The 27,767-nt window shown below is 27.8% G+C and overlaps 1 protein-coding gene across 2 annotated transcripts in view; it reads left to right on the top strand.

Annotated features, from left to right (window-relative positions):
- Positions 1 to 27,767, top strand: part of LOC113547789 (discoidin domain-containing receptor 2-like) — a 211,092-nt gene that overhangs the window by 77,017 nt on the left and 106,308 nt on the right. For both annotated transcript variants that reach the window (XM_026948289.1, XM_026948288.1), the window contains one exon: positions 22,754 to 22,956. In XM_026948289.1, coding sequence (XP_026804090.1) covers positions 22,851 to 22,956 — 106 coding nt within the window. In that variant the 5' untranslated portion in view covers positions 22,754 to 22,850. The remainder of the gene's footprint in view (positions 1 to 22,753; positions 22,957 to 27,767) is intronic.

Raw genomic sequence — 27,767 nt, 5'->3', positions numbered from 1 at the left:
CGTTTTTAAAGTTTTTATAATTTTTTTGTAGTGGATGTTTGTTATTATTCTTTGTACAAATTTATCTACAAAGTCGTTAACCAGTTGAAAAAAGTTTTTGAATTATTTACATTACATCAATATATTTAAAATCATTTTATTTTAAATATAGTCGTATTTTTAGATATTGAATTAAGTAACTGGAAATTACTCCAATTTTGAGATTTTCTTTTTTGTGCTTATTATTATTAACGTTATTCTACTTCAAATATTATAGTGATGATTGTAAATTATTGTTAGTAGTGTTGTGTAGTATGTAAAAGATAGTTGATAAATAAGTTTATGGCTCTGAATGGGTTTAGTATTGGTTCTACTACCTATGCTGTTTTTAGAAAACAATATTTTTTTTAGCAGTAAGTGTTGGCAGTAGCTGATATATTTAAACTAAACCGTATTTAACTTAAAACATTTCTGGTGATAATTTAAAATTATGAACACAATAAATACAGTTAATAAAAAATAGTCGCGAGAACATGCCCGAAGCGCTGGCGAGGTAAAAAAAAAAAAATACTCGAGATTAAAACTAATAATAATATCATAAAATATTTTACAATTATTTAATCATTTTTAATCGTTTTATTTTCATACCGTAGAAATATTAATTATCCGCGTATGGTGGCCCCTATATATCGTTATAAAAAATATATGTAATCGAAAGTAAAAGAAGGCAGAGCATACACCTGATTTATGTTATAATGTTTAGACAGATTTCACTTGTTGAACAACACATACTTAGGTCTAATGCAATTCTAATGACCTAATGGCTTATTATTATTGAATGACATTTTTACGGCAATAGAAACATATTATTGGTTTTCCTTTGTCGAGAAGTATTCATCAATATGTGTCAGGTTATGCTACTGATATATATATATACTATAATAACATCAGTATGTATATTATATACATTGATTGATGGATTTAAATTTACATATAATGTTATAATAATATTATGGAAGACAACTAAGAGGTATGAATCTGATGGTCCGTGTTAATGGACACGTCGGTGATTTAATCCGGGCAGAAAGCCGTCAAAATACATACGACCCTCGATATGAATGATGTACATTTAATTGGTTGATGACAAAAACCCATTTAATTCCTATAAAGTTCTGTCGTGGAGCGAGGGAATTATTTCGATAAATATTTTACTATGATTTAATGCAGTAGTATTTCAAATAATTATAACGAAAATCTATAAGTAATTGTATTCAATCATAATTTACAAATCTATATACTTAATATAAATACTAAATAGTGAAAACAAAATTAAATCTTCTTGTAGCATTTAATACAAAGACGACAATTATTACGAAATTAAACAAATAACACGATTAATTAATAATCAGATAAAACACAAAATAAACGTAAAATAAATTATCATTCCTAATATTGATAAGTTGAATTTGATTTGTGCAATTTCAGAATAGATAACCTACACCATATAAATACGGTTACCTGCAGACATTTTCCCGATCAGTTAAATATTTAATTTTTGTGCAGAGTATTCCATAGAAAAGTGTTAAGTAGCGTGTAATTTTATATAAATTATACAAGAAAAAAAAATTATTATGTTAATCCATAAACCCCGTTAGTCGTGACAACGTTTAAAATAACGTCGTTTTTTTTATCCGTACTTGTCATATTGAGTTTGTCGTTTACCACGAAACTGTTGATTTAATCAACGTGTGCCCTTGGCATATTTCATTACGCACTTTCTTTAGCTTTATCCATTATTATTATTAACTCGAGAAACCGAGTGGAGTAAAAAACATACCCCTTCTTCTTCACCCACCATAACTTTTTGTTCGTAAGTTTTACATTGAAAAGCACAAGAATGAATATCACGAAATAAAAGTTACAACTGCATTTATAATAAACGATTTAATAAAGATACATTTTTTACAACGGGTAAACTTCGGTTTACTTTTCGTCGAAATTGATGACGAAAGTCTTGGGTCGGTCTTGATTACTTTTTTCTATACATATTTCACTATACTGGACATTGACTTTAGAAAATAGTATAATAACCCTCAAAGAGGATTAACTTATATAATTTGTATCCATCCTTTATATAACAATGTTTGAATAGTATGAAACACTGTATACATGTCTATGTACTCATATTATAGGCAGGAACAGTTCGTAATTTATATTTAAACCATCATTTTCTTGCTTGGATTTGTATATTTATTTTAATTCAATTTTTTAAAACATTACGACTGGGGAATTTTTCAATAATATAAAAATTTAAACACGCGTGAGCTAAGCAATGGTAAATAAAATTAATATTACACTGATAAATCTGCTAATCTGATAAAGTCGCTTTCGCTTTAAAATCTTGCTCAAGGATGTCTTCAGTTTATTACATAATTACCATAACTATTATGAACAATACTCCTATCTCTGTTTAAATTTAAACTGAATATTTAGGTATATTATTATTTTATTATTATTGTTTGAAAAGCCTAGTCTGTGGTATTTTTAGACTATTCATTATAGAATTTACACATTTTTTCTTTGATTTGTTATCTTTTCTGACTTTTACTGTATAAGTACACTGTTAAATTAAGAAATTTAGGCGAAAATTAAGGAACGTACCTAAGTATTTAGCTGAAACTTTTTGTGTGATCCAGTAACACTTCGATATTCACGGTTTTATGTTAAGTATATTTTACGTTCACCGACTTATCACCATATTGTAGGCCATATTAATTTTTTTTTCAAAAAACGTACTTAAAGAACTTAAAAATAAATTCTAACTATCATTACAGGAATAAGTAATAATTGTTAGGTCGTTTGTTTTGTACACGTTCTTATATAATACCGTTTGTGTATACCATACCCTTCGATGCATTTTTGACTCCATAAAAAACTTACAAATGCCATATAGAGTATTGGCATGGTGAAAATAAATGCGATAAAAAACTATCGAATTCGTTTTTATGGCTATTACAAAGTGCTTACATAAACCGAAAGAGAAAATCTGATTGTTATCATTGAAAAAAGTGGCTTTCGAAAACTGTCAAAATATAGATAAAATAATTTTTCTTACGACCAGTTTCATTTTTGTTTTGTTTACAACTTTAAAGTAGTAAAATTATTCAATAACTTAATATTTCAATTTCTGTTTGTAGTATTTAAATGTTAGTACTTACATTTTACATACATTTTATGTACAATTATTTAGTGATAATATTGAGTTTTAAAGATACGAAAAAAAACCATTATTTTTTATTTACCTAGGTTTATAATTAATAACTGTTAATTAAGTATTTAAGTGATATATAATATTTTATACAATTATTTAATATTTATACATACATTTTTGTAATAATATAGTACAATACTTCAATATTAAGTTTTTTTCGGACTTAATTAAATTAGTATTATACAACATGTATTAAATGCTACATAACAGGCTTAGTGAAATACATTCTTTTATAAGCACTCATGTTAAAAAATCATAATGCTTAAAAATCTATAATACTTTTAAGTTTTAGTTATCACACATGTTGTAGTGATGCCTGTCTAAAAATTCCGTTAGCCTATCGCCATCAATTTAAATTCTTGCTTGCAACTTTATTTTATTGTAAGTTATTCATGATCGAAACAAACAGTATTTTTGTTTTCAAAAGGACCGAATTCGGCAAATTTGTTTTGCATGTTATTTACGAAAATTGACTATGACTGAAAAGTAAAAGTAAAAAATCACATTACATTTATTCGAGCTCTATCGATAAAATATAATCTGATGACTGAAGACAATATTCTATTCGATAAAATTATGTATTAATTATGTATATAATACCTTTTTTAATGAAGTTAATAAGATTACCAAAAAAATTGACATAATTCAAATTGGAATACATAAATGTAATACAATTTAATTTGTTATTAGCAATAGAGAAATGTTCTATGAAAATAATACTGATAATCACAAATATTTTGTAAAAATAAAAACGAATCATTATAGGACAATAATGTTATTACGAAAATAATAATAAAATAATATACACACGTCATAATATTATGACGTATTATATTATAATAATACCGCAATTACCTAAAACCCGTTAAATTCACTTTGTACGTTATTATACAGTATAATATAATAATATGCTGTTGTTGTATTATAGTGATTCATATCAATATTTTGTGTTCGACAGTTATAATACACTAAACCAACGTGACAGAACTGTCAAATTTAGTATGTTTGTGTGTTGAAGCTTAGTCGATAACAAAGCGCTCCGTAAAGAGACAACATTAGTTAAGCACTTAGTGTCAGGCTTAAAGAGCATCGGGATGAATGGTAGTATTGAATTAAGCTGGACGAAACGACGGATGGTGTATGGGGTTATGAGCGCACAGGGCTTTTGAAATTAAAAGCAAAGTTTCGCGAGACACATTCGGTAAGACAGTTTGCACACGACCGGAATGTAATCTCTAAATGGGAAATATGTGTATTTTAGATTCAAGACGTAGGCAGGTACAGACGACTAATTCTGAATGACGATAATCTAATGTGTCGTGTGCGCGCTGTATCAATGCGCCAAATTACACTCGTACGTAGGTATAATATAATATATTATAATGCAATAACTAATAATAATGTTCTGTATTATGTATGATATGATATTAATTTAATACAGCAAATGCCTAACACACCTGCAGCTATTGGATTATGTGTACGGCATATTTTCGTTACGATTATTGTACTCGCGCAAGTATAAATAATAAATATTCATGCGGTATTCTTAAAATACAAATATACGTTTTAATCGACAAACGTATTTATTTCTGTGCATCAGAGAGGAGTGGAGGAGTTTTTCCCTTATTTTATACACTGCAGTATATGTATATTATATCGGTAAAGTTTTGAACACATCGATCAAAAACCATCCGATTCAAATTGAAAACAATACGCCGTCGGTATACCAAACAAGACAACAGAGTACAAAATATTACCCACAGGGTCTGTAGCCCGTCGTTCGCCCGCTATAACACAAGCTCTGCGCGTATCGTTAAAAACGCGATGCGGTCGAGAATAACCAGCAGGCACTTACATATACACCTCGTTGAAATTCATTATGCGCGGAACAATAATAATGATATTCCATCCTTGCGAAACATAATATTTCAATTATCAAAAATTAAACACTTATAATTAATGATCGAAATTACGTCCTAGGAATGATGTATAAACTTCATAATCATATAGGTTATATTATACATTTGATGTTTTTGGAATGACAATGACAAAATAATAATAATAATAATAATGATTTTAAGACATTTATTATTAAACATAATATTGTCTATATTGTTAATACATTTTCAGTTTATAGCCTTATAGGATAAACATTATACAGATTATATCAATATTCGAATAATAATATTAATGGTTTACTAGTTTGTGGTGTTTTATCATATTTGTATTTCATGAGTACGCGTGTGTTTTAAATTTGATATGTGCACACGTTTAAATTTTGTGTATATATTATAATAATTAAGGATAAAATTGTTATTTAAGTTTAAGACAGTTTTTCATAAATGTATGCTATTTATAAAGTCAATTATAATCAAAACATTTATATATTATGCTTAAAAAAATTTAAACTATCTTATTTTTTCTTTATCAAAATATTCCATTGAAATTAATTTCAACGGAAGAATTATTTTTACGTTGGCACGTATAGTAGAACCTTTTTTCCTTTCTATATTTTATACGATTATATATAGCTACAAGTAGGCATTAAACATTAGTGTTTAAAAATGAAATATCTTTTTTTATTTATTTTAAATTGAATCCTATGTGCAATAGAAAACATTGTGATGGGATAACACAATAAAGCATACTATTCTTTCACTGTGTTAAAAAAATATTTAAATTAAATTTTATCAAAAGTGTATGACTGTAAAGCATTTATTTTTTTATTTTTCATTTATTGATTATATATTTGTGTTCTGTGTACTTCATTAAACATTGAAACTTTCGTATGAGTACACAATTTGTGTACCATATTCATGATATTGCAGACGTTTTAGACTGAAAAAATTTTATGTACATTTTTTATTCATATATCTTGTATTCATACGGTATTATTCGAATGGGGAATTGATACTGCATACACGAACACCTGAAGGGAACAACTCGCCTATTTTTTTTATTATTTCTATTATTATTATTTTTTTTATGTGTAGGATTGAGAATATAATAATATTGTCCCTTTGGTTGCACAGAGAACAGAATTCTTCGCCCGTAAATTATTTATAAAAGGAAAAAGTTTTAATATTTCCTCATTCGAGTGTTTCCTCTTTCCCTTCCCCTGGCTCTATAAAACGTTATTTCTTCGTCGCCCGTCTTATTCATAACCAAAAACCACATGTATACATTCCATATTCTCGGAAACGTTTCACCCAAGGTTTCATTTTTTATTAGACATTTTATACATCTCTACTATATTCTTTGTTTGTGTTTCCACATACCTGTTGTGTTTACGCATGGTCGGTGTCTCTGCAGGTCGCAGGATTGCAATAAAAACCCGTTATTTATGGTTGAAAAAAATTAATAATACTCATTTTATGCAAAATAACAACAATAATAATAATATGATGATGATGTGCACTACGTGTGTCGTGTCTAACGAGATCATAAATAACAAATAAATTATTATACGATTTAAAGTTCTAAAACTAAAATATTATATGGCTATCTGTAGTCATATATGAAATTATTGCTGTTTAAATAAATAATAATATATACAAATAGAAGATATATATCGTAAAAAAGTTTAACCAAAAAATGAGGATAGATAGTTTTCTTAAATATCGAGACAAGAAGCTTTGTTTTTATTATAAATTATTGCGTAATAATTCAAATCTGATGTCTTATTAAAAAAATCAACTAAAGCTTCTCATATCTAATGTTAGTACAGTATTACAACTACTATAAAAAAAAAAGAATAACAATAGCATAAATCATAATCTATGTATCATTAATTATGATAGTTATAGCTCAATGTAAATATTATATACAAAATAAATGTTTTGTGTTTCGACATAATATTAATTAAATTATTTAAAATGCAAAATAATCTTTTAAAATTATTATTTTCGGAGATAATAAACTGCAGTAAAATAACGTTATACGCATACTATTTAATATTAATATTTTTAGTTTTCGAAGTATTTTATATGATAGATAGTAGACACATAATATGATGTATAAAATAATCACGAACAAAAAATAGTATACTATAGAATTTCATAATTTTAACTCTCCATTGCTATTTTTTTAAATTAACTAATGCCGTGCAAGTTATTACGATAAAACGATAATCTTATTTGAATATTATACACAGAACCTATAGATTCCTGAAAATCCATTGGTGTATTTATTTGTATCGTGTGGTTAGAAAATCTAGATAATCCATTCGGATGTAACCAAATTTTTAGCAGACACGAGCATTCGATCAGCTTTTATTTTTAAAAGATTAGTCTTAAAAAAATAAAGCCTAGTGGTTTAAGCAGCTTTTGAATTCTTGACGACTAGTGCGTCTGTTGTGTGAAAATTAGTTTTTGTTGGTCGAATGTGATTTTTTTTCCGCCACCACTGAGACCGAAACCATTAACGGCTTAGTGAGAGATTTCCAAGTAGGATAGCGACGTCCGAAGAACGGGGGTTTATTTCATTAGTTCGCCTGATGTCCCATAAGTTTTTATGACCCTTTAATGGACTCGTTTTTCCATTAAAATTGTGGCAATATTTGTGTACAGTATTCAATACAATTTTGTAATTTTATCATAGTTTACATTTTATCACATCGGCAGCGTTATTGGAATTTTAAGTAAGAGCGGAATAAAAAAAATAAATGTAAATTGTGTTAAAAAAGTCTCTTTTTACTTTTAAGTTTATTTTATGTATTATGTGTCGAAGTGGTTCACAATAATTGATATTCGTTTTTAAAATATTATCACTCGTTTTTAAGAAAGTATAAATAACATTTGAGTAGAGATCAGATAAATAGCTTCTTTTATAAGTATAATCGTGGCAGAAATATTTTAATATTATGTTGTTATTACATTAATCCTATATTAGTTATTATTATACTGAGAAGATTACTTAAAACTATCACTTAATTAAAAAAATTAATTTAGTAACGTATTTATACGTTAATCGTTACTTTATATTTTTACTTATACTGTAGACATTATATTAAAACAAATTCTTTTGCGAACCTTATGTTAAGATTTTACTTCAATGATATAAAATCTATGTATAATATACTTGTACTATAATGTATTTGCTTTGGAATGCTATTTATAATTAAATTAAAATTAAAATAACGCATACACGTTTAATGGATAAAAATAATTTTCATAACTGTAGAAATAAATTATTGTTAGCTGGTGAATTAATTAAAAATGAAAATGAAAACTAATTAAAGTTTTACTCACAAACGATCTTAATTTTTACGAATTGCAGTTACAAAACGGTGTCAGATTCAATAATATATTCACATTTCATTGAATTTAGAATTTATTAGCATCATAATTTTTGTAGAATAACTAATTAACTCCGTTATTGAAAATATTATTAAAGTAATGTTTATAAATAAGGCACACAAAGTTATATTTTGCATGTGAAAAATGATATTATGTTGATAATGTATAAGCAGATTAGGTTATGAGATTTATTAAAAAGTAAAATTAATAAATAATGGAATAAATTAGTTTTCGTTTTCAATTAATTATTATAGTTATATAGGTATCTTAATAAAGTAAGATATTATATTAAATATTTATTATTTTCGAATTTCGAATTTCGATCGATGCTTATTGTATCCAAATCCCTATACATATAGGTTTTCTATAATTATGATCTGTCAATTTTGCATTGGAATAATATTTAAATATATTAGTTTATTTAGTTTATTATATTTTGTATTTTTCAATATTCTGTTATGAAAGAAATATTAATGAGATTATTCACACTTCGTGATGGGTACTACTATAGTTCAGCGTTTTACGATAGCAATAATTTTACTCGTTTTTTTGTCTAACTATCAACATATATTTCAGTCTGATTAATACATATCAGTGGGAAATTATATAGTATTTATAAAGCACTATATATAGTGTGTTTTGTATTTTATAAGTGATGGAGACAGCTGTATAGAACGAACGCATTGAAAAGAATAAGTCACCCCCCCCCCCCTTTCGGTTGGACAAATTAGATTGCGGTACGTATATGTAATACTCTCCACTATAGTAGTCGTGCATCCAGAAAGGCGTGAAAATGGCCAACTTTCTTAGATGTTTCCGGGGTAAAAATAGAAAGTTTAACGGTCGTAGCCCGGGGGAGAAAAGTACAACGAAAGTATGACAACCACCACTACCTCCACTATCATCACACACACACACTACCACAACTGATACCGGAGTATACGGCAGGTCATGGAGAGGAGGTGAATGAGTATGCGAGAGAGACAGTTAAAGGGAGGGGGTTAGAAAGTGAGTGAATAAGGGGTGAGGACGGAGGGACATGTGCGAAAAAGGGCGGTGAATTTTCGTCACGTGCTATTTCGCTTCCAAAGTCCCGGGATATGATGGCAACTTGCAAATAAAAACTTGTGCAAAAGCCGAAAACCTATTTCGCCTTTAAACGCCGTTTAAACGGGGTTGCCACCAGAATCACTTACCGCACGGAAAGTCGGTTTTTAAAAAGCACACATATTTGACTTTTAACGGGCGCCTAGTGCTTTTTCCTGTTTCGATGACGTCGTGCTCGACAGTCACGTACGACTTTTTTAAATTCTACATTCGTCGTACTGACTCATTAAAATCAATCACACGCGTATAAGGTACCTATAGCTACATATTACCCACTGGAACCAAACAATTTTTAACATTCATCCATGCGTGTACAAATCGAATTTATTTTTTTATTATTTCGTTTAATAAAATAACATTTTAATGGCAGTTCATCTTAAGGTTTGGTTAAACACATCGTGTTTTAACTAATACAAAATCGTGTTGTTTTGTATAAACTGATAAAATGTGTTGAGGTTTATTAAATATTGTAGCTATATTTTAAAATGATAGTGCACTTAGCACGCCGATGCAATGGAACTTATTAGATTAGAAAAATATGTTGTAGGAATATTAAATTTAATAGCATATTTCTATCAATGTTGTTCAAAAACGATTCTAATCGATTCTAAATTGTTTTCGATTTATATGAAACTAAATTCGTATTTTAAAATATTCACAAATAAAAAATTGTAATCATACAGTAAGTACCTAATAATAATAACAATTATAGTGCAATAGTTGTCCGATTTATTTTTACATTTTTAGTATAATATTTTATTTAAAATAAAAAAAATTGAAAACTATTTGCATAATGGAGTGTATTAAATGATTTTACATGAAACTAAATTATAATATTTTCAATGATATTATTATACATTGAAATATTTAGTTGAAGATTTAGAACTATTTTGCTTACATTTTAATATTTAATTACATTAAAATATATCAGAAATATTTTTTGAAGCGATATAAATCTTTTATAAGTTATGTATCAAATGCTATTAGTGCATATTAATATATTATTTAAAGTCCAACATAAATGGTATTAAATTGCCGTCATTTATAAACACATTAATAGTTCATCTTTATATTAAATACATATAATAAAGATATCGGTTTGTTTTATGAATTATATTGAAATATTTATATTTTAAAAATGTACCATATTTAAATTAAGAATAAACAAAATATAATAAGATAACATATTATTATATATTTAATTATTTTCAGTTGGTAAAAGTTGCTTTTCTTTGACGTTCTTTTTTCTTCTTCTTTACATTTCTTAACTACCTTTGAAGTTTGAACTTATGAAAAAATTTAAAATACTAAAATTAGAAAACCATGTTTGCTATTCAAAATAATAGTAATAATAATAATTATTATCATCATCGCGATTCTAAGAAATGAAGTCACGCAACTGTAATAATTTTTGTCAGAAATAAAAAAAAAGAAGATTCATTATTGTTATGGTAATATGAAAAGCAAAAAAATTGTTTTACGGTGACAACAAAGGCACTACGTCCGTAGGTCCGGATTAACTTGGCGTATCCCGATAAATTTTAGCGTGCCAGAGTGTATTCTTAATGTGTTGCATGTGCGAATAAAACCCGAATGGAATAGACGTTTTCGATGTTGCTTTTAGTGTTGTTTTTGTTGCGTGTTTAGTCGTGGGAGGAGTAGACACTAAAAATATATAAACATATTATAGTGATACTAATAAAAAAAAAAACTACCAAAATTAATATTTACAATTTATATTCGGATCACGTTTTTGTCCCCCTCTGCAAAAACGTCCGAAAACAATATATTACACAAGTCCGTACTGTACATTATGCATTCCGGAAGTTTTGTACGCTAATAATTCTGAAAAAGGAAACCTTTTGCCTTCCTTGACTTGAGCAGTGAAATAATATCAATCGTGTATACGTGCAGTTATCGGAGATTGTAACAATCGAGTTGCACTACTTGTATTTGTATTTAATCAATCAAAATAAATGGAGGTGAACACGGCTAGTATAATATCTAATATAACAAAAAAATACAAACTTAAAAGTCAACAGCTTATATCGTTTTATTAATACTTAAATTTAAATTGACTTGGACATATTTTGTTATTTGTGTTTTGCTTATAGAAAAACTTAATGAAATATTAATTTATTTTGAATTTATACTCACGCCGTTTACATGTCGGAAAACGATTATTTAATATTCTTGTTCGATGGATACTATTGAAAGAAGTTAAACTAGTGAACATTGACGTTAAAATAAATTACCCAACTCCGTTTGTTATTATAATAGCAAAATTGAATAAATGTATTAAATTACAATTTTTGTTTAAAATTCCCCTTCAAATGTTTATTAGCGTAATGCAATTTATTTTGATTAACTTTAAAGTCGTAAATTTACCCAGTGTATTAAAAAAAAAAAATGGCGAAAAACGCGTTTTAATAAATATCGGTATAAGCCACTTGTTATGTTTAGCTATTTGGTTTTATTATTTTTTCATTTCACGAATAATAGATAGCATTTTGTTTTATTGAATACTCTGCGTGGCTTGCTTTTTAACAGAAACTATAAAAAATCTACCTATCTTAATAAGTAAACTTTAAATTGGAAAAAAGGAATTGATTATTTATCAGTTACAACTCACAAATAAATGAATAATAAGGTCCTACATAAATGTTTTATCAGTTCACAGTCGTTGTTTGAAGCAATTTATGGTGTAAGAGTTTAAAATTTTGTACAAGAATTTCATTGGAAATTTAATCATTGAGTCATTTTATAAATAAAAATAACGTAACATGTGAATTTATTTGCATAATATTATTTTTTTACTTTTGATAGTATTAAAACATATGTAGCTAAATTATATTTAGGTAAAAAGTAAATTAACAAAAATTTTCCCCAAAAAGTCATCATAAGTTTTTTTTTTTTACTATGATTTTAATTCAGCATGGACGAAATTACGTTAGTTCTTTATTATTACACATTAAGGGTAGAAAAAATTATTTTTTATTATTTATCACTTTAATACTATTTTGAAATTGTGCGCAAATGTCATCATCAGTATTTCAGGTGATCTGAAATATATTTATGTACTATATTGAGAACTAAGACCTCAGTAATAATTAATATTTTACGTGCGTATTAATAAATTATGCATTTTTATGCGTGAAAAATGAATTTTTATATATTATATATCGATGAATCGAATCGAATTTTACGATATTTCATTACTACGAATAAAAAACAAGTTTAAAGTAAAAGAAATAAAAAAAAAAAATGCTTTAGGATAGGGTGAAGATCGTTGTGCCCAATTTCCAAGGAAGGGAGTCAGGTTCATAATTGCCATGTCATGTCACTGGTTTATTATATCTCGCCAGGCCGTTTATCCTCTACATTATAATACAGTTTGTTCGTTATCCTCTCTGTTGCTTCTCAAGTCGGTTTATCCGCTCACTAAAGCTCTATGCAATCACATACCGTCGACAGCGTGGCACAGCTTTTATTCTTAATACAATAAAACATTCCCGACTTGTAACACTATATGTATCAGCTAGGAATGATAAACACGTACCTACTGCACGTTTCGTCCAACTGCAGTAAATAAAATTAAAACGAGCAGATCGAGTGATTAGTAGTTATCAATAATATCATACATTAAAATAATATTAAAATAATCAAGACTCGAAAAAGTTGTCCTCGTCTTATAGGCTTTTAGTACTTGTTCATAAAAAGGCACGAGGACACGGAGGACATTTTTTAGTTAATTATAATATGTATCTACCTATACTGTTATTATAAATTATAATATATTATATTATATTTAACGCACGCGTTAAGTAGGATTTGATTTCTAGTATAATGATATGTATATATGAATGCAATCCGTCGGCGCAAGACGCCTATCGGGATTCGGCCATTTCCGTCCACATTGATCTTTCGGTGTTTCGAAACGATTATCACACCACTACCACTATATATATATATAACATTATCCTTGTCAACGGTCGGTGGTGTTGTTTTGTTGTACGCGTAAGTTTGGGGCCATAAAACTATTGTGGCGTTAATTTATCGTCGATTGAATTCTCCATGTTCTCGTAAGCCTGCGTTACGTGTATACACTGTACAATAATAATGATATATATATATATATATATATATTATATGTAAATGAGTTTTGTGTACACCGAACATTAACATCGCGACACCGTCATAAACGGATCTCATCGACGACCGCCAATAATATTATTATTATAATTATAAAATAGATCTATTGCCGTTTTATATGTGTGTTGTGAATGGTTGTGAGTGCGTTCAGTGTTTCGTTGAGTTTTATGACAGCGCGTCGTATTATACACTTTTGTGTTCGCCAGTGGCGGTTTTGGTTGTATTTTTTTAGTGAGGCGAATTATGTATAACCCCCCCCCCTCCCCCACTATCATAACAAAAATTAAATAGTAAGAATGTAATTCAAAAATATAAAAATTGCTATAATATAATATAATTTTAATTATATATAGTAACATACACATATGTATTACAACAATAACAATTGATTGTTTATTTTTTTGTTGAACGTGCCGCACTGCCGCAGTATCATTAGCCGTGGTTGCGGGTTGACACTGACTATAATAGTAAATCTATTTTCAATACGCAGAGGCGATAACAAAACGTGCCTCACTATGATTATTGCGCATGCGTAGTTCTACTTAATTAACCAGTCGCGTGCATTCGCGTACATACGCGTTGTGTGTGTAATTTGTGTACACAAGTACAAAATCAGAGGCGACGTAAGACGATGCCTCTCTGACGTCATTTGAAATACGCTGAAATACCGTCGTTCGTTTACGAAGTTTACGTACTAATTGTTTCGCGCATTTCTTATCGGCTTATAGATATTTTTGATAATATACACGGAATGATAGGTACAATAAAATAATAAATAATAATTCAAATTAAAGTGAAACGAAGAAGCATTTTTTCTCAAACAAAGTCATAAATACGTTAAAAATTATTAACGAAATATGTTCTATTAGTGAACCAAGAAGTTCACATTTTGAGTATTATTTTATATTTACCACAAAATTTTAGATGAGGCGCCGCCTCACTTGCCTCACCCCCAAAACCGCCACTGGTGTTCGCCTTCAGTATAGATTTATATCCGCGGTGGTAATTGCCGCTGTATCGAAAGTGATCGTATGTAGCCGACGGGACGTATGTTTCCTGATAAACTTTAACGGCGGTCAACAACAGTGGGTTTAATTGGTCTATGCTTAAAATGTTCTAAATTAAATTTTCCAACGACTTATATAATACACAATATGTAGGTACATATGATTCATCTAGCATATTTTCATCGCTATTTTTTTCTTAGACTATTTGTTTATTCATTTTCTGATTCTTAGAAATTTCAACTATATACTTGAAAACCATGTTTTCAAATACTTAGATTTGTACAATACAATTTAAAGAGTGTCCCGTGGCGATACAAACTTTTTTCTTAAAATAACCACTCTTTTTACTATAAACTATGAAACAGATGATTTTGTTTTTTTAAATATTGATGTGTATAAAATATACATCGAATTTCGAACTAACAGTTTCTGTGTAACTAAATATTTTCTACTAAAGATAAATTATTCCATGGTGTAATAGATTCAAAACATATTATTATGGAGCCGATTGATTTTAATTTATCTAAATAAACTAAACTACTAGATAAATCATATCTAATATTTTACATTTTTTTTTATGTAAAACGATTATTATTATTATTATTATTATTAAACAACTTTATATCGCTTGTTCAATTTTCGATTAAGATGCATCAACATTTTTGAAAAAATCATTTGTGAACAATTTAGTGTAAAACAGGGTTGTCATCATCTGAAAAAAAGAATTTTTCATTGTATATTCAATAAATTTTATAAAAAAATTAAGTATTTAATAATATGATCTGTAATTATATTTTTCCAATTTCAAAAATCAGAATTTGAATAAATCCATTAATAATAATTTTATAGTGGGATGGAAATAAGCATGATTGTAGAATCACTAAATATATTAATATAATATCTTAGGTATAGATTTAATGAAGTCACTTGAAAAATCAATAAAATAATCCAGATTATAAACTATTGGTTATAATACTCGTACCTATTATATATTCACTTAAACATAATTTTGAAAAATATTAGTTAAAGACTTAAGTACCTTCTTAGTAAATTAAAAAATATTGATATTGCGTTATCAGTTTTTTTCTCGTACGTTCAGTTTTTTTTCGAAGGTTTTAAATACCCACATATAAAAACATATATAGATTACAAACCATACGACCTGTACTTTGGAAAAAGATTATCTTATGAACATTATTGTCATTACTATTAAATTATTAACTCAAAGGAAAATTATCATTGATAAAGTTCATCAATTCCGTATGTTAATTATTGGGAATTGTTTTTGAAGCAAATTATCTTTTGATATCACATTTATTTTAAAATAGAATTATTAAATTATTAGTTGCGCAGTATTTGAAATAATATTATATTTTCTATTTGTACATGTTTAATGTCTATTTATCATTATTTATAGGTACTATTATTATTTTATTTATGATTATTATTTTACTGCTAAAAAAAATAACGTTGAATTATACCTGTAATTGAAGTTATTCCGTCCATAAATAAATCAATATTTTATGATATTCAGGATTACGATAGTCATTACAAAACGGTATATATAACTATATAAGCTAAATGCGACCGTTTATCCATCGACCAACAGTACGTGACGTGGTGGTGGGACAAACATAATATTTACACTATGTGAAACTATAACTATATACACTGCGTGCATATTATATGTCATACTCGGTCTCTCTCTCTTCGTCGTTGCCGTTCGAGCATATCGTTGTTGTGATAGTGACGAAGACCCAGTAACATCAGAGTATGTACCCATTCGGTTTTCAACTATAATGTAGGTACATTGTACATGTTTATCGAACAAACACGAGCTGTTTTCCGACGACGAGTGGTTGATATAGACGAGAATAGACGGATAGGGAGAGTCGTTTAATTATTATTATACGTAGTCGACCGAATCTATGTTTATTGTCTATCGTAGTCGTGCTCACCTCCATTTTATTCTTTATCCAATTATATACCCGTTTATTTGGATTATATTTGGATTAGTGTATTTGGAAATATTATGTGTTTGCTTTAGACAATTTAAATACAATTGTAATTATTAATAATGTATTAGTATTTCATATTTTGTAGTAGTACTACAGTAGTACCTATAATATAATATAAGTACTTGAAAACTTTTATATAATATATAATATTAAATATATATACTTATATAAGTACATAATTATAGTATAATAATAAGTAATAATAATAATGTGGAAATCGGTACCGTCATCGCACCAAAAACGCACGTGCGTATCACAGATTCACAGCAAAAACTTCTGAGATAATAGCATACTAGAATAACAAAAATAAAAAAGCCAAGTCAATATGAAACAGACTAAGAATTGGCCTCTCTCAAAGTTTACTCACGATTTCTTAATGGTCAAAGAAGATATCCCAATATTTATCACTTGTGGAACTCAACCTACTTACAACAAATTTTAACGGAATGTCGATGAAACGGTATAAAAAAATAAAATAATTTACCAGATGAACAAAATATTGACATTTTTAAAATAAACTGATGTACCTATACAAACTCACGTAGAAATTGATGAATAGAAATTTTGATTACAAAGATTTAGAAAAAAATACAAAATATGTTAACTCGACACATTATATTAATATCACCAGGACTAAAAACCTTCGACGTCGAACCGCAAATATCAATAGGTAATATGAACAAAAAATCAATACGATTTCACTGGTCCTCGAATATTTTATTATTATTATTACATTAATAAAAAAAAAAAAAAAAAAAATCTGCGCGTTGAGTAATAATATTATTATGATTTTTGCGCGAGGCGGCAGCGATAGCGCCAGAAGTCGTGCTAATTGGGTGTAGACCGGGAAAACCGCATTGCAGGAAAAACGACGGTGCAGTGGGCCTAGCGCGCGCGCGCGTTGTTGTTAAACACCGGTTGCTGTGGCGCTCGTTGTTTTAAGGTTCCCGGTGGGCGGTCGGGCGGAAAAGACGGAAAAAATATCGGTTATTCACCATGTATTTGGTTTTAAACTCCGCGGTTCAGGTATACGTGTGTGTGTGTGTGTGTGTGTAAGTGGCGTGGTAGGTGGGCAGCGATGGAGTGGTTGGTACCAAACGCGCACACCGCGCGTGCGCATAGGCACTCTCCGGACCGGGTGCCGGGCCGTGTGTAGTATTACGGTATAGTAGTATACCGTATACGTATTATTATGAGCACATACGTCGGGATGGAGAGAGTCACGTGTCGGCGCATAATTTATAATTTCACCTCCGCCTCCGTCTCTAGCCATCCAGCCAGCGCGTGTCTTCTGCCGCACACACACACATTTATATACAAAATATATGTGTACGGTAGTGTGGGTATTGATTTAAAATCAGCCTATACGTGTATAAAATGCGGGTGTGTGCGGACGGGTTTTAAACGCGGCTGAGCGCGAAAATCCGATCGAAACAGACGGTCGAAAAATAATAATATTAATAAAAAAACACCACGTACACGCGTTCATATAAATGCAAAACATTTAAACATAACATATATAAAAAATAATATATCCCATCGCGTGGCAGGGGACGACCGAATTTTTTTTCCAAAGTCCGGTACCGACCTTATTATAATAATATCGCCAATGTTCAATCCATTTATTATGGTAGCAGCAGCAGCAGTAGTTAGTAGTAGTAGTAGTAGTTTTTTTTTTGTGTACAACGTTCTTTATTTATTTTTTTTTTTTTACACGGGATTTCTAACAAAACGCGAAATCGCGCGTACAGTTCACATAATCCAATAAGCACGTATACCTTTGGAAGTGTTCTTAGAACGTTCGAAGCTCTTTTTACATTAATTTTTATCGAAGTCGTTTCGCCGGTAAATAATATTCATAAACACGAAATCGCGTAAAAATATAATCGTTTATGTCAGTCTTATTGTTATTACCGCGTATAAATTGTAATAATTAGGACGCCGTCGGTTGATTCTTAAATGGCGTGCTCGTGATTTTAATTATTTTAGTTATTGAATTTCATATTCAGTTTCAGCAAGCTATATGAAACTGTTATTTTATGTATACTTTCTATGCAATATGCAAAACACTCTTAGAACACTGTGATAAAGTAATATAAAATGATACACGTGTGTCTATTATAATAATAATATTATTAGATCGCAGATACATAAGCCACGTAGGTGTAATAATATATATAATACGCGAACCTGTTTAAACACGTGGCAACACGTCTAAATTGAGATTCTATTAAGTATTTCCTATAATATCTAGAGTCAGAAAAATAGAACCGATTTTGTTTTTTCATGGCTAAATATATAGGTAGTCGTATAATCGTAACATCGTGATACACAGGTGCCACTGGCAGTGATGGTAGATAAGATATACCTATACAATATTAATAAATAGAATTTATTATGGAAAAAAAGAACTTTATACAGAATTAGGAAGCCGTTGACAAAAATCACTGCCAGCTAAGATTTTTTTCCATGCAAAATCATGGAATATTTAGTCATAGTTTTTACGTACATTGTAAATTTTTTTTTTTTATTTTATTCATTATTTGTGAAATCGTTTTTTCTCGTTTGATGTTTGCTTTCATACTCATCTTGAAGTTAAGAAAATATATCATTATAAAAATATAAGACTGCAGTCATGCACATTGTGTAAGTGTTCTACAATACAATATATTATGGAATGAATTGCCAAAATGAAATAAATTAACGTGAACATAATATTTTGTTAATCATAGGTGCACGTAGATACTTTGGTAATGCAAGAATAATTATTGATACTGAGTTTTATTAAAATGTTATAATTAAATGTTAACATTAAGCGGTGTATGTTAAAGGTACGGTTAAAGCGTTTACGTGTCTATTTGGATAAATAAATAACATTCTAACATATAAATATACTATTTTGCACTAGTTGTAGGTGGTTCTCAATATGTAGATAGTATAAAATCCTGAAATTAATATTTTGTAGCTAATGTAAACATTGTAGTTCCTAATATACATTTTTATAAAATATAAATTCATAAAATTCATAGTAAAATATGTAAGTACACAACAAGAATATGTCAACTGTATACATGAAAGGTTTTTGTTCTATTTACTATTCAATTTATCACACTTAACCCTAGGCTGATAATATTTTTTGGTGCATTTTATTTAACATACAATTATAACATATTAGTTTATGATCAGGGTTGATAATTTAATACGCTGCAAAATAATTTAATATATTGAATGTACTTATTAGGAATTAAAAATCGGTAAACATGCATAAAGTTTTAAAGTTTTAAAATATATAAAATTATACAAAATATAACTTATGTAAATACTATTTCTAAGTATCATCATAATATTATCAACGATTTTATAGGTATCAAATTTCATCAAATTCATTATTGATTTTCACAAGTTTATACAATAAAAACATTAAAATACAGGTATATATTATATTTTTTCGGTATATCTACATTTACGAGTAAATGCAGTATAACATAACATTTTGTGTTTAGAATAGTTATATCTTGAATTAAATTTAAATTTCATTTTTTTTAAATTTAAAATTAAATTTCTGGATATTAAATTATTAGTCTCTTTGTTATGATAAAAAGGATATTTTTCAACAATAATGTAATATGGATTATGTAAAAATAGATAGTTAATTCTTTAAATTATTTTTTTTTATTAAATATTATGGGTATTAAAATAATAAAACATATCGTATCACATTCGATTGAAATTTACAATTAAATTTTGATTGACTACGGAAGTTTTTATTTTTTTATTATATATCATTAATTAATTTAGCAAAATATTATATTTTGAACTAGTTTCGGCTAGGTATGTATGCAACACTTTAAACAGAAATTAACAAATATTTTATTTGTAAACTTTTAGGCCGAGTATAATATTTACTTTTTCTCATATTATTCATTATCCACGTGACATATTAATATAATAAATTACTTTTTGTTTTTATATTTACGACCTATATCAATCACTGAAGGACGAATAAAGTTGGTATCAATACAAAATAATAATAATAAATAATATAATATAAGTAAAAAATACAATATTATTATTCCCCATAAAAAATAATTGACTTGACTGTCGTTTATTAAGCATTTACGATTAGAGATACGTATAATAAAAGAGGGTATACTTGTACGGTTATTTTGCTCATACTATAATTTATATATATATACATAGCATTCCGGGAAAAGGCCTGGGGAAATGAAAGGACAGTGTGTTTGGGACGTCAGAGCCCACGAGAGGAACAATTGTTTTTATTATGATTGGGGAACTTTATTATATGTACGTCCTTTTCATGCCCAACACGGTGCTAGTTTTAATGCTAACTTCTCTGGAGTTTATATTTTAAGCATTACACCCAAAAGAGATGAACGCGAAATAGCCGGTAACTGACCGAAGAATATTAATGGTTTTGCTTTATCAAATTAAAACGTTAAAGATCAAACGAACTATACGTACGCACGGCGTACGCGCATTGAAATTATAGAAACAGTCTGTCGTGTGTGTGTGGCTGATTAATTGTGAAAGTTTTCCACGGGATGGAAGACATTGTTGAAGTATAGTTTTACTGGAATGTCAACCATATTTAGACTTATGTGATTTTGAATATATTTCCCCCGAATACTATCTCTCGTGAAGTATTAGCATCGTAAAAACGCAATTCTAATTTAAATTGTTTATTGTTCGAGACAGAAACTAGACCTGATTACACTTTATATTAATTTAAGTTTGTTGTCTGTACTGTATATATTTCACCAATATCGCCGATTGACACTTTATTTATGCAGTACCTACATATCATTGTGTCTTCGAACTATTATAGTCAATGTGCATATTATATTATTATTATTATTATTGTCATATTTGTATTTATATATATATACATTTTTATCAGTAGATAGTAAAATATTCATTGCGTATTGTCGTTATAAATATTCCGTCATAAATAAGCTATAAACATTTTCTGCATTAAATATCTATGTTTATACAATCAAATATGTTCTTTTGATATTAATAAGATTTAAAATTATTTTATTATATTTTTTAAAAACTTAAATTATTTTGAATTGATAAAATTCATCCCTATTATTATATACTTGCTTTAAAAACTATGTTATATCTAAAGCCCTATAGATAGGTACAAAATTATAATTAAATATTTAATAAAATATGATGATTATATAGAAACAATATAATATGACTATAGTCTTTCAAAAATGTATTTTATTGCAACACAATACTATTAGCGAGTTGAAGCAGGAAATATTTTGTCGCACGTGCATTTTCATACAGCGGTAAAACTTTCAAATGCTTTACGATCACGGTATGCGTGCGAATGATAGAGAGGGAGTTTACAGTTTTAATAACAAAGGTCTCAAAGTTATATTTCACGCAATTAAAACTGAGTTGATTCTCAATAAACTTTCGTTTATAACTAAACACTCGCGTTCATTAACGGAAATTACTGAACATCTTTATCAAGTAAGCGTTTAAATGAAAAACCATATATCTGATAGAATACCCACATTGGGCATTCAACAGGTATTGTATAGAGTTGTAAGCTCGATATGAAATACAAACTAAATTTAAATGAAATGAACAAATAGGTGATAATTACATCCATTTCAAGTGCATTAGTACATAAGTACATTAATAATATGCTCATTATTTAACATTGATTTTATTATTATGCATTTTTAGTATATAAACAAATATTTTTTTTCTATTTCTATTTAAACTATATTTATTATAATATAATTAATTTTTCTCTGGTAACGATCAGTGACAATTTTTTTTTTTATATGTGTATATATATATATATATATATATATTATTGATATGGCTAACAATTTTTGTTCATTCTTAGTAATGTATGATTTTTGTTTTTTTTTGTTATAGATATGTTTGAAGACAATCGCATTGCATTGGTTAATTGGAAATAAAATACGTTACAGTTAAAAATTAATCAGAGGCGACGTGAAATGGTACTCAGGTGATGGACAAACGCCTCGCTATGATTCCATTTGCACTCTCCAACAAGTCTGTCTATTATTGGCTGTATTGTCTTCTTACAGTTATCATAGTACGATCAGCACATACAAGTAAGTCTCCAGTTTTATTAATTATAAAATACAAATTATATACAATAATAAACTCGTCTGGTATGAAATATTTAAATGCATATTTGAGATAAATTTAATCATATTATTCTTATTTGTTTATGTTCAAACTACGGTGACATTTTCGTACTACTATTGTTGCATTTTGAATTTCTTCATAACGCTATAATATGCCATTATAAAACAAATGTTTCCTGCAAAAAAAAAAAACGTAAAATATGTGTATTGCACATTACATTATAAACGGAGTAATATATAATCAACAAATAAATATAACAGTTGTTAAAAAAAGGAAAAAAAGTACTTTCTTAATATTTATCATTAACATTTTTCTTAATTAATATTATATTTCATCCTTAATGGAGAAGAAAGGATCTTGGTAATTAAAAGTAGCTTTTAACGTTTTAACGTTTGGTGGTTAAAAATATATACATATAAATTGTTTTTAAGGCCGGAAACACTCGACGGGAGAGATGAGCGACGTCATTTGTGTCATGAGGATGTCCGTTACAAAGACATTATATTATAAATAACGGGATTTAATTTTGCTCCGCCTATCATACCTTTCATTATGCTAATGTTCGAACGGCTCATGGAGATTATGAAAATGCATCTTAGGCAGAAGGTATAAAACCGCAAGCTATGATTCCCAAATTATATTGACACGGCTGTTTGTATAGGCAAGCCAAGTACGTGAGTTCACCAATACGGCTTTTATCATACACCATAATATTAAATTATCATAATAAAAACTTTTTATTAATTCTGAATATTTTAGCATTTTTATCTTGTTAAGAGATTACACTCTCAGACTTAAATAATATAGTAAAAATAATATATTTTTTTTAAATTTGAGCAAGGATAATACGCATTAATGATAGTAATAAAAATTATATTTAAAGTTGTGAAAATATTTTAAAATGCAATGTGTTTGTTTTATACAAGTATTTTAAAGTATCTAATATCATTATTCAAACAGATTTCCAGAGTAACAAAAATAATACGTTCTTATTATATAATAAAATGACGGGACTTTCATTGTTTCTTTGTATCGATTTATCATATTTTATTCTAAATAATAGTCTTACTGCATAGTATTTATTTATAAGTATTGAATCCATAAAGTCTAAATAAAATTATTTTATGAAAGCATTATTTAATAAAAATAACTAAAAAAATATATATTAATGTATACTAAATATATTTTTAAAAGTGGTAAATACATTTCATAACAATATATTACTTGGACGGAAATGTTAAATTTGCATATGCAATAAGTTTAGAAATTAATCAGTAATTTAAAATCAGCTTTGAATAATCATATATTCGATTTAATAAGAAATAAGAGTATGGTATTGTAAATTTAAATAATATTTATTTTTTAAGTATACATTAATAATGAATTCATGACAATATAAATTGTTCATTTGATGATTTATTTCTTTACAATATTAGAGTTCTACAACAATAACAAACCCAAATTGGAATCTACGACTTATTTTAAATAAATAGACATATTATATGAAGCTTTCAGTGCACTTTTACTACCTTAAAAAAAGGTTTCTGAAATAAAACATTATTACTTAACCAATACCTTTCTGGTTTCACTAAAAGTTTAATATATTGTCTTCATTTCATTGGACAACCTCATATAAAAGACATTCTAATAAATAAAATAGAAAAGCCTTTACTTATGTTGGATTAAAATAATAATAGTTATCATGTTTTATTCATTATATTAGTTAATTTTATTTAATAACTATTATATATTTATATTACTTATTTAATCAAGATAACTGACATTGAATCAATTTTATTAATTATGTCAAGAATTCAAACGTTTAAACTCAAATGGGCTAACGTGTTTTGAAGTCATTACATTTTTCTACTATCACAAAAATGACTATAAACTCAATTTTTCGCTTTATCGGAAAATCATTTTAACTATTTTTTATAGCCGGTAAGGTTTTTTATACTTGCAAGCCGTAAAAACACAACTCTTTTTTTTTTAAGAAAGAGAAACCGTTTAGTTTAGTTAACGGTATCGTTTTGATCGGAGACCAGTCGCGCAGAAAACTGTTTTTTCTACTATTTTTATTTTATTCGTTCTTTTTCAATACCTCGGGTCTTTATTTCCGTTTCTTTTTGGATTTACCCTTCATTCTTTAATTCACCCCAAAAGAAGACACAGCTGGGCCCTAGAGACGCGTCCACACGAGGGGTCGCTGAAACAACAGGCACGACCGCACGAAAGTTTATCGATCGGTCAAAGTTCAAACGTGTCTCTGTACGACCTTTTGTAGTCAATCACTGAATTTCACTAGATGAATAAACTATAGCGGAGAAAAAGACAAATATCATGATTGATTAGTTAGTCGAAAAACGTAATATTTACCTAAAGTATTTTGCAATGAATGGCAAAGTATTGAAGTAGAGTTTTTGTTGTTATGTCCGAAAGTTGTTTTTTTTTTAACTCAATTGATAAAAACTAATAGTCTCGGGGACCGTTATCATACCAGAAAAGGGATACGTTAGGAAATACGATTACCATGGTCCTTATACAACGTTGAAACGGAAGCTCCTTGAGCGTGAAATAAACTGGTACTTCCTTAACGGTCAAAGTAACAATATCTACTTCCTCTCAGCGACAACGCAGAAACTTTGGCTACAACCATAAAGTTTTCTTTTGACCTGACATGGCCACAAGTATGCTGAAATTCGAGTCCATTCACTTTCCTTAAGTCTCCAAAAGCAGACAAAACATTATAACCCGGGATAAACTTAAGAAACAACAACAAAGACATAATTTTCTGATAATCAAAGATTATTTCTATGGTAATCTTATCAAAATCCATGACATTTAAATAATTGTATGTTGATTGACTAAATTAAAGTTGCTTGTTTAAATTAAAACATTTGTGTGCAGTTTATTATCAGAACGTTGGATAGTTATTTAAGATAATATATTTTTAACAAGCGTACTCAAAACAAATAACTTTCTTAATAAAAGAAGTGTATTAAAATTAAATTAATATATTATTTTTGAATCGTTTTAATATAATTTATAGTTTATCGTGTAAAATGTAATAATGTATATAAATAAAATATTTTATTTATATTTTTTTTAAAGTATTATACAATTATTAAAATATTTATTTTCCATTCAATTATATCGAATATATGAAAATAATTATGTTTATAAGTTATTACTGTAAATTTAAAAAAATAATGATAACAAAAGAAATAAGTTTTACGTAAATAAAATTAAAAATACAGTTAACATTGAAATTGTATTACTTCGCTGTACCTGTACATTAATTGAATAGCTTATTAAAACAATAATACTTCAATATAATATTATTAATTTATATATTTTCAACACAATACAGTTAGTTTTATATCAATCAATAGCTATTTGATTGGAATATACGTGAAATATAAAGGTATCTTACTCTTTTTATACGAAAAAAAATTATTTTATTTTATCGTATTGTTGACTACCGTAGTTGTTGACAGTTTCTTAAACTTAACAAAACATGACCAGTTCATCTGACGTCCAGACGATATCGAATTTATATTATTATTTCCATTTAGTTTGTATAGAATTCCGGACAAAAATATCTCTTATTTTTCATTTTCATAAAAGCAATTGTACAAGACAATAGTACAGAAATTCATTATAACTGTATTGAAGTGTATATATATTATCCATATAGTCCGTAGGGAGAGGAATATGAAAAAAGAAAAATCCAAAAGTAACCGCCGGTCCCTTTTTAAATATTAAATACACTTCACATCCGAACTATCGTTTCTCTGAGCATTCATATTTAATAATATAAAAAATTTCTTCTTTCTGAAGCGTCAGTGTACAAGTTTTATGACCGGTGAATTCAGTTTGACAGGTTATGAAAGTGGCGGGGCATGGGTTGATGGCAGTGAAGTGAAGGGAGACCCGAGGGAAATTACACGGGGGTCCAAATGAAAAATACCGGGAAATTCACTTAAAACAACCCAGAATATTTTATGATTATTATTAGTCTTGTTTTTTGCTCTGGTTGTTATTCTCTGGCCCAAAATAGCTTCTCCCTCGTCGTCACCGCCCATATTTTTTTATGTTTCTTTTACGACATTGTCCTTCCGATTAACTTTTTCCTAAACAATTTTATGACGTTTTTATCGAAAAAAATTGAACTGAATCATTTGTGGGCGCAATTTGTTAAACGAATTTTTTTAGTATAATATTAGTAAATAAAAAAATAAAATAAAATAACGATAATATGCAAAATTAGTCGTGAGGAAATATTTAAAACGTTTACCGTAATATTTTTTAAACGTTGTAGGAAGAAAATATTTAAAAAACAAAATGTTTTGTATTCTGACAACGTATAATATATTCTACTGACCAAAATATGCATTTAGCATACTAAAATTGTGTTTAAATAATCGAATTGTTGGCAGTGAGAGGTACACTTGAAATAATTTTTATAATCTACTATAAATATAAATTGTACGTATATGTTGTAATTTATATTTTTTAAATAATTGTACTTTTTAGTTTTCGAATTTAATTGTATATATATACATGACTTATAGTGACTCTTGATGGGTCGGTGATTAAACTATTATATAACTAATAATTTATTACTAAATAACAGTGGTTTATTAAATCAATTAGTTATATACTATGTATAATATACCTATAAGAATATAAATGTACAATGAAAATACACACTTTGACTATTTGTCGTATTTTCGTTTTTTTTTTTCGGTAAAATTACAATATTTTTAGTTAA

Source organism: Rhopalosiphum maidis, chromosome 1, assembly GCF_003676215.2.
Source record: "Rhopalosiphum maidis isolate BTI-1 chromosome 1, ASM367621v3, whole genome shotgun sequence".
In the NCBI taxonomy this organism is placed as follows: domain Eukaryota; kingdom Metazoa; phylum Arthropoda; class Insecta; order Hemiptera; family Aphididae; genus Rhopalosiphum; species Rhopalosiphum maidis.
This window is presented reverse-complemented; position numbering and strand designations above follow the sequence as displayed.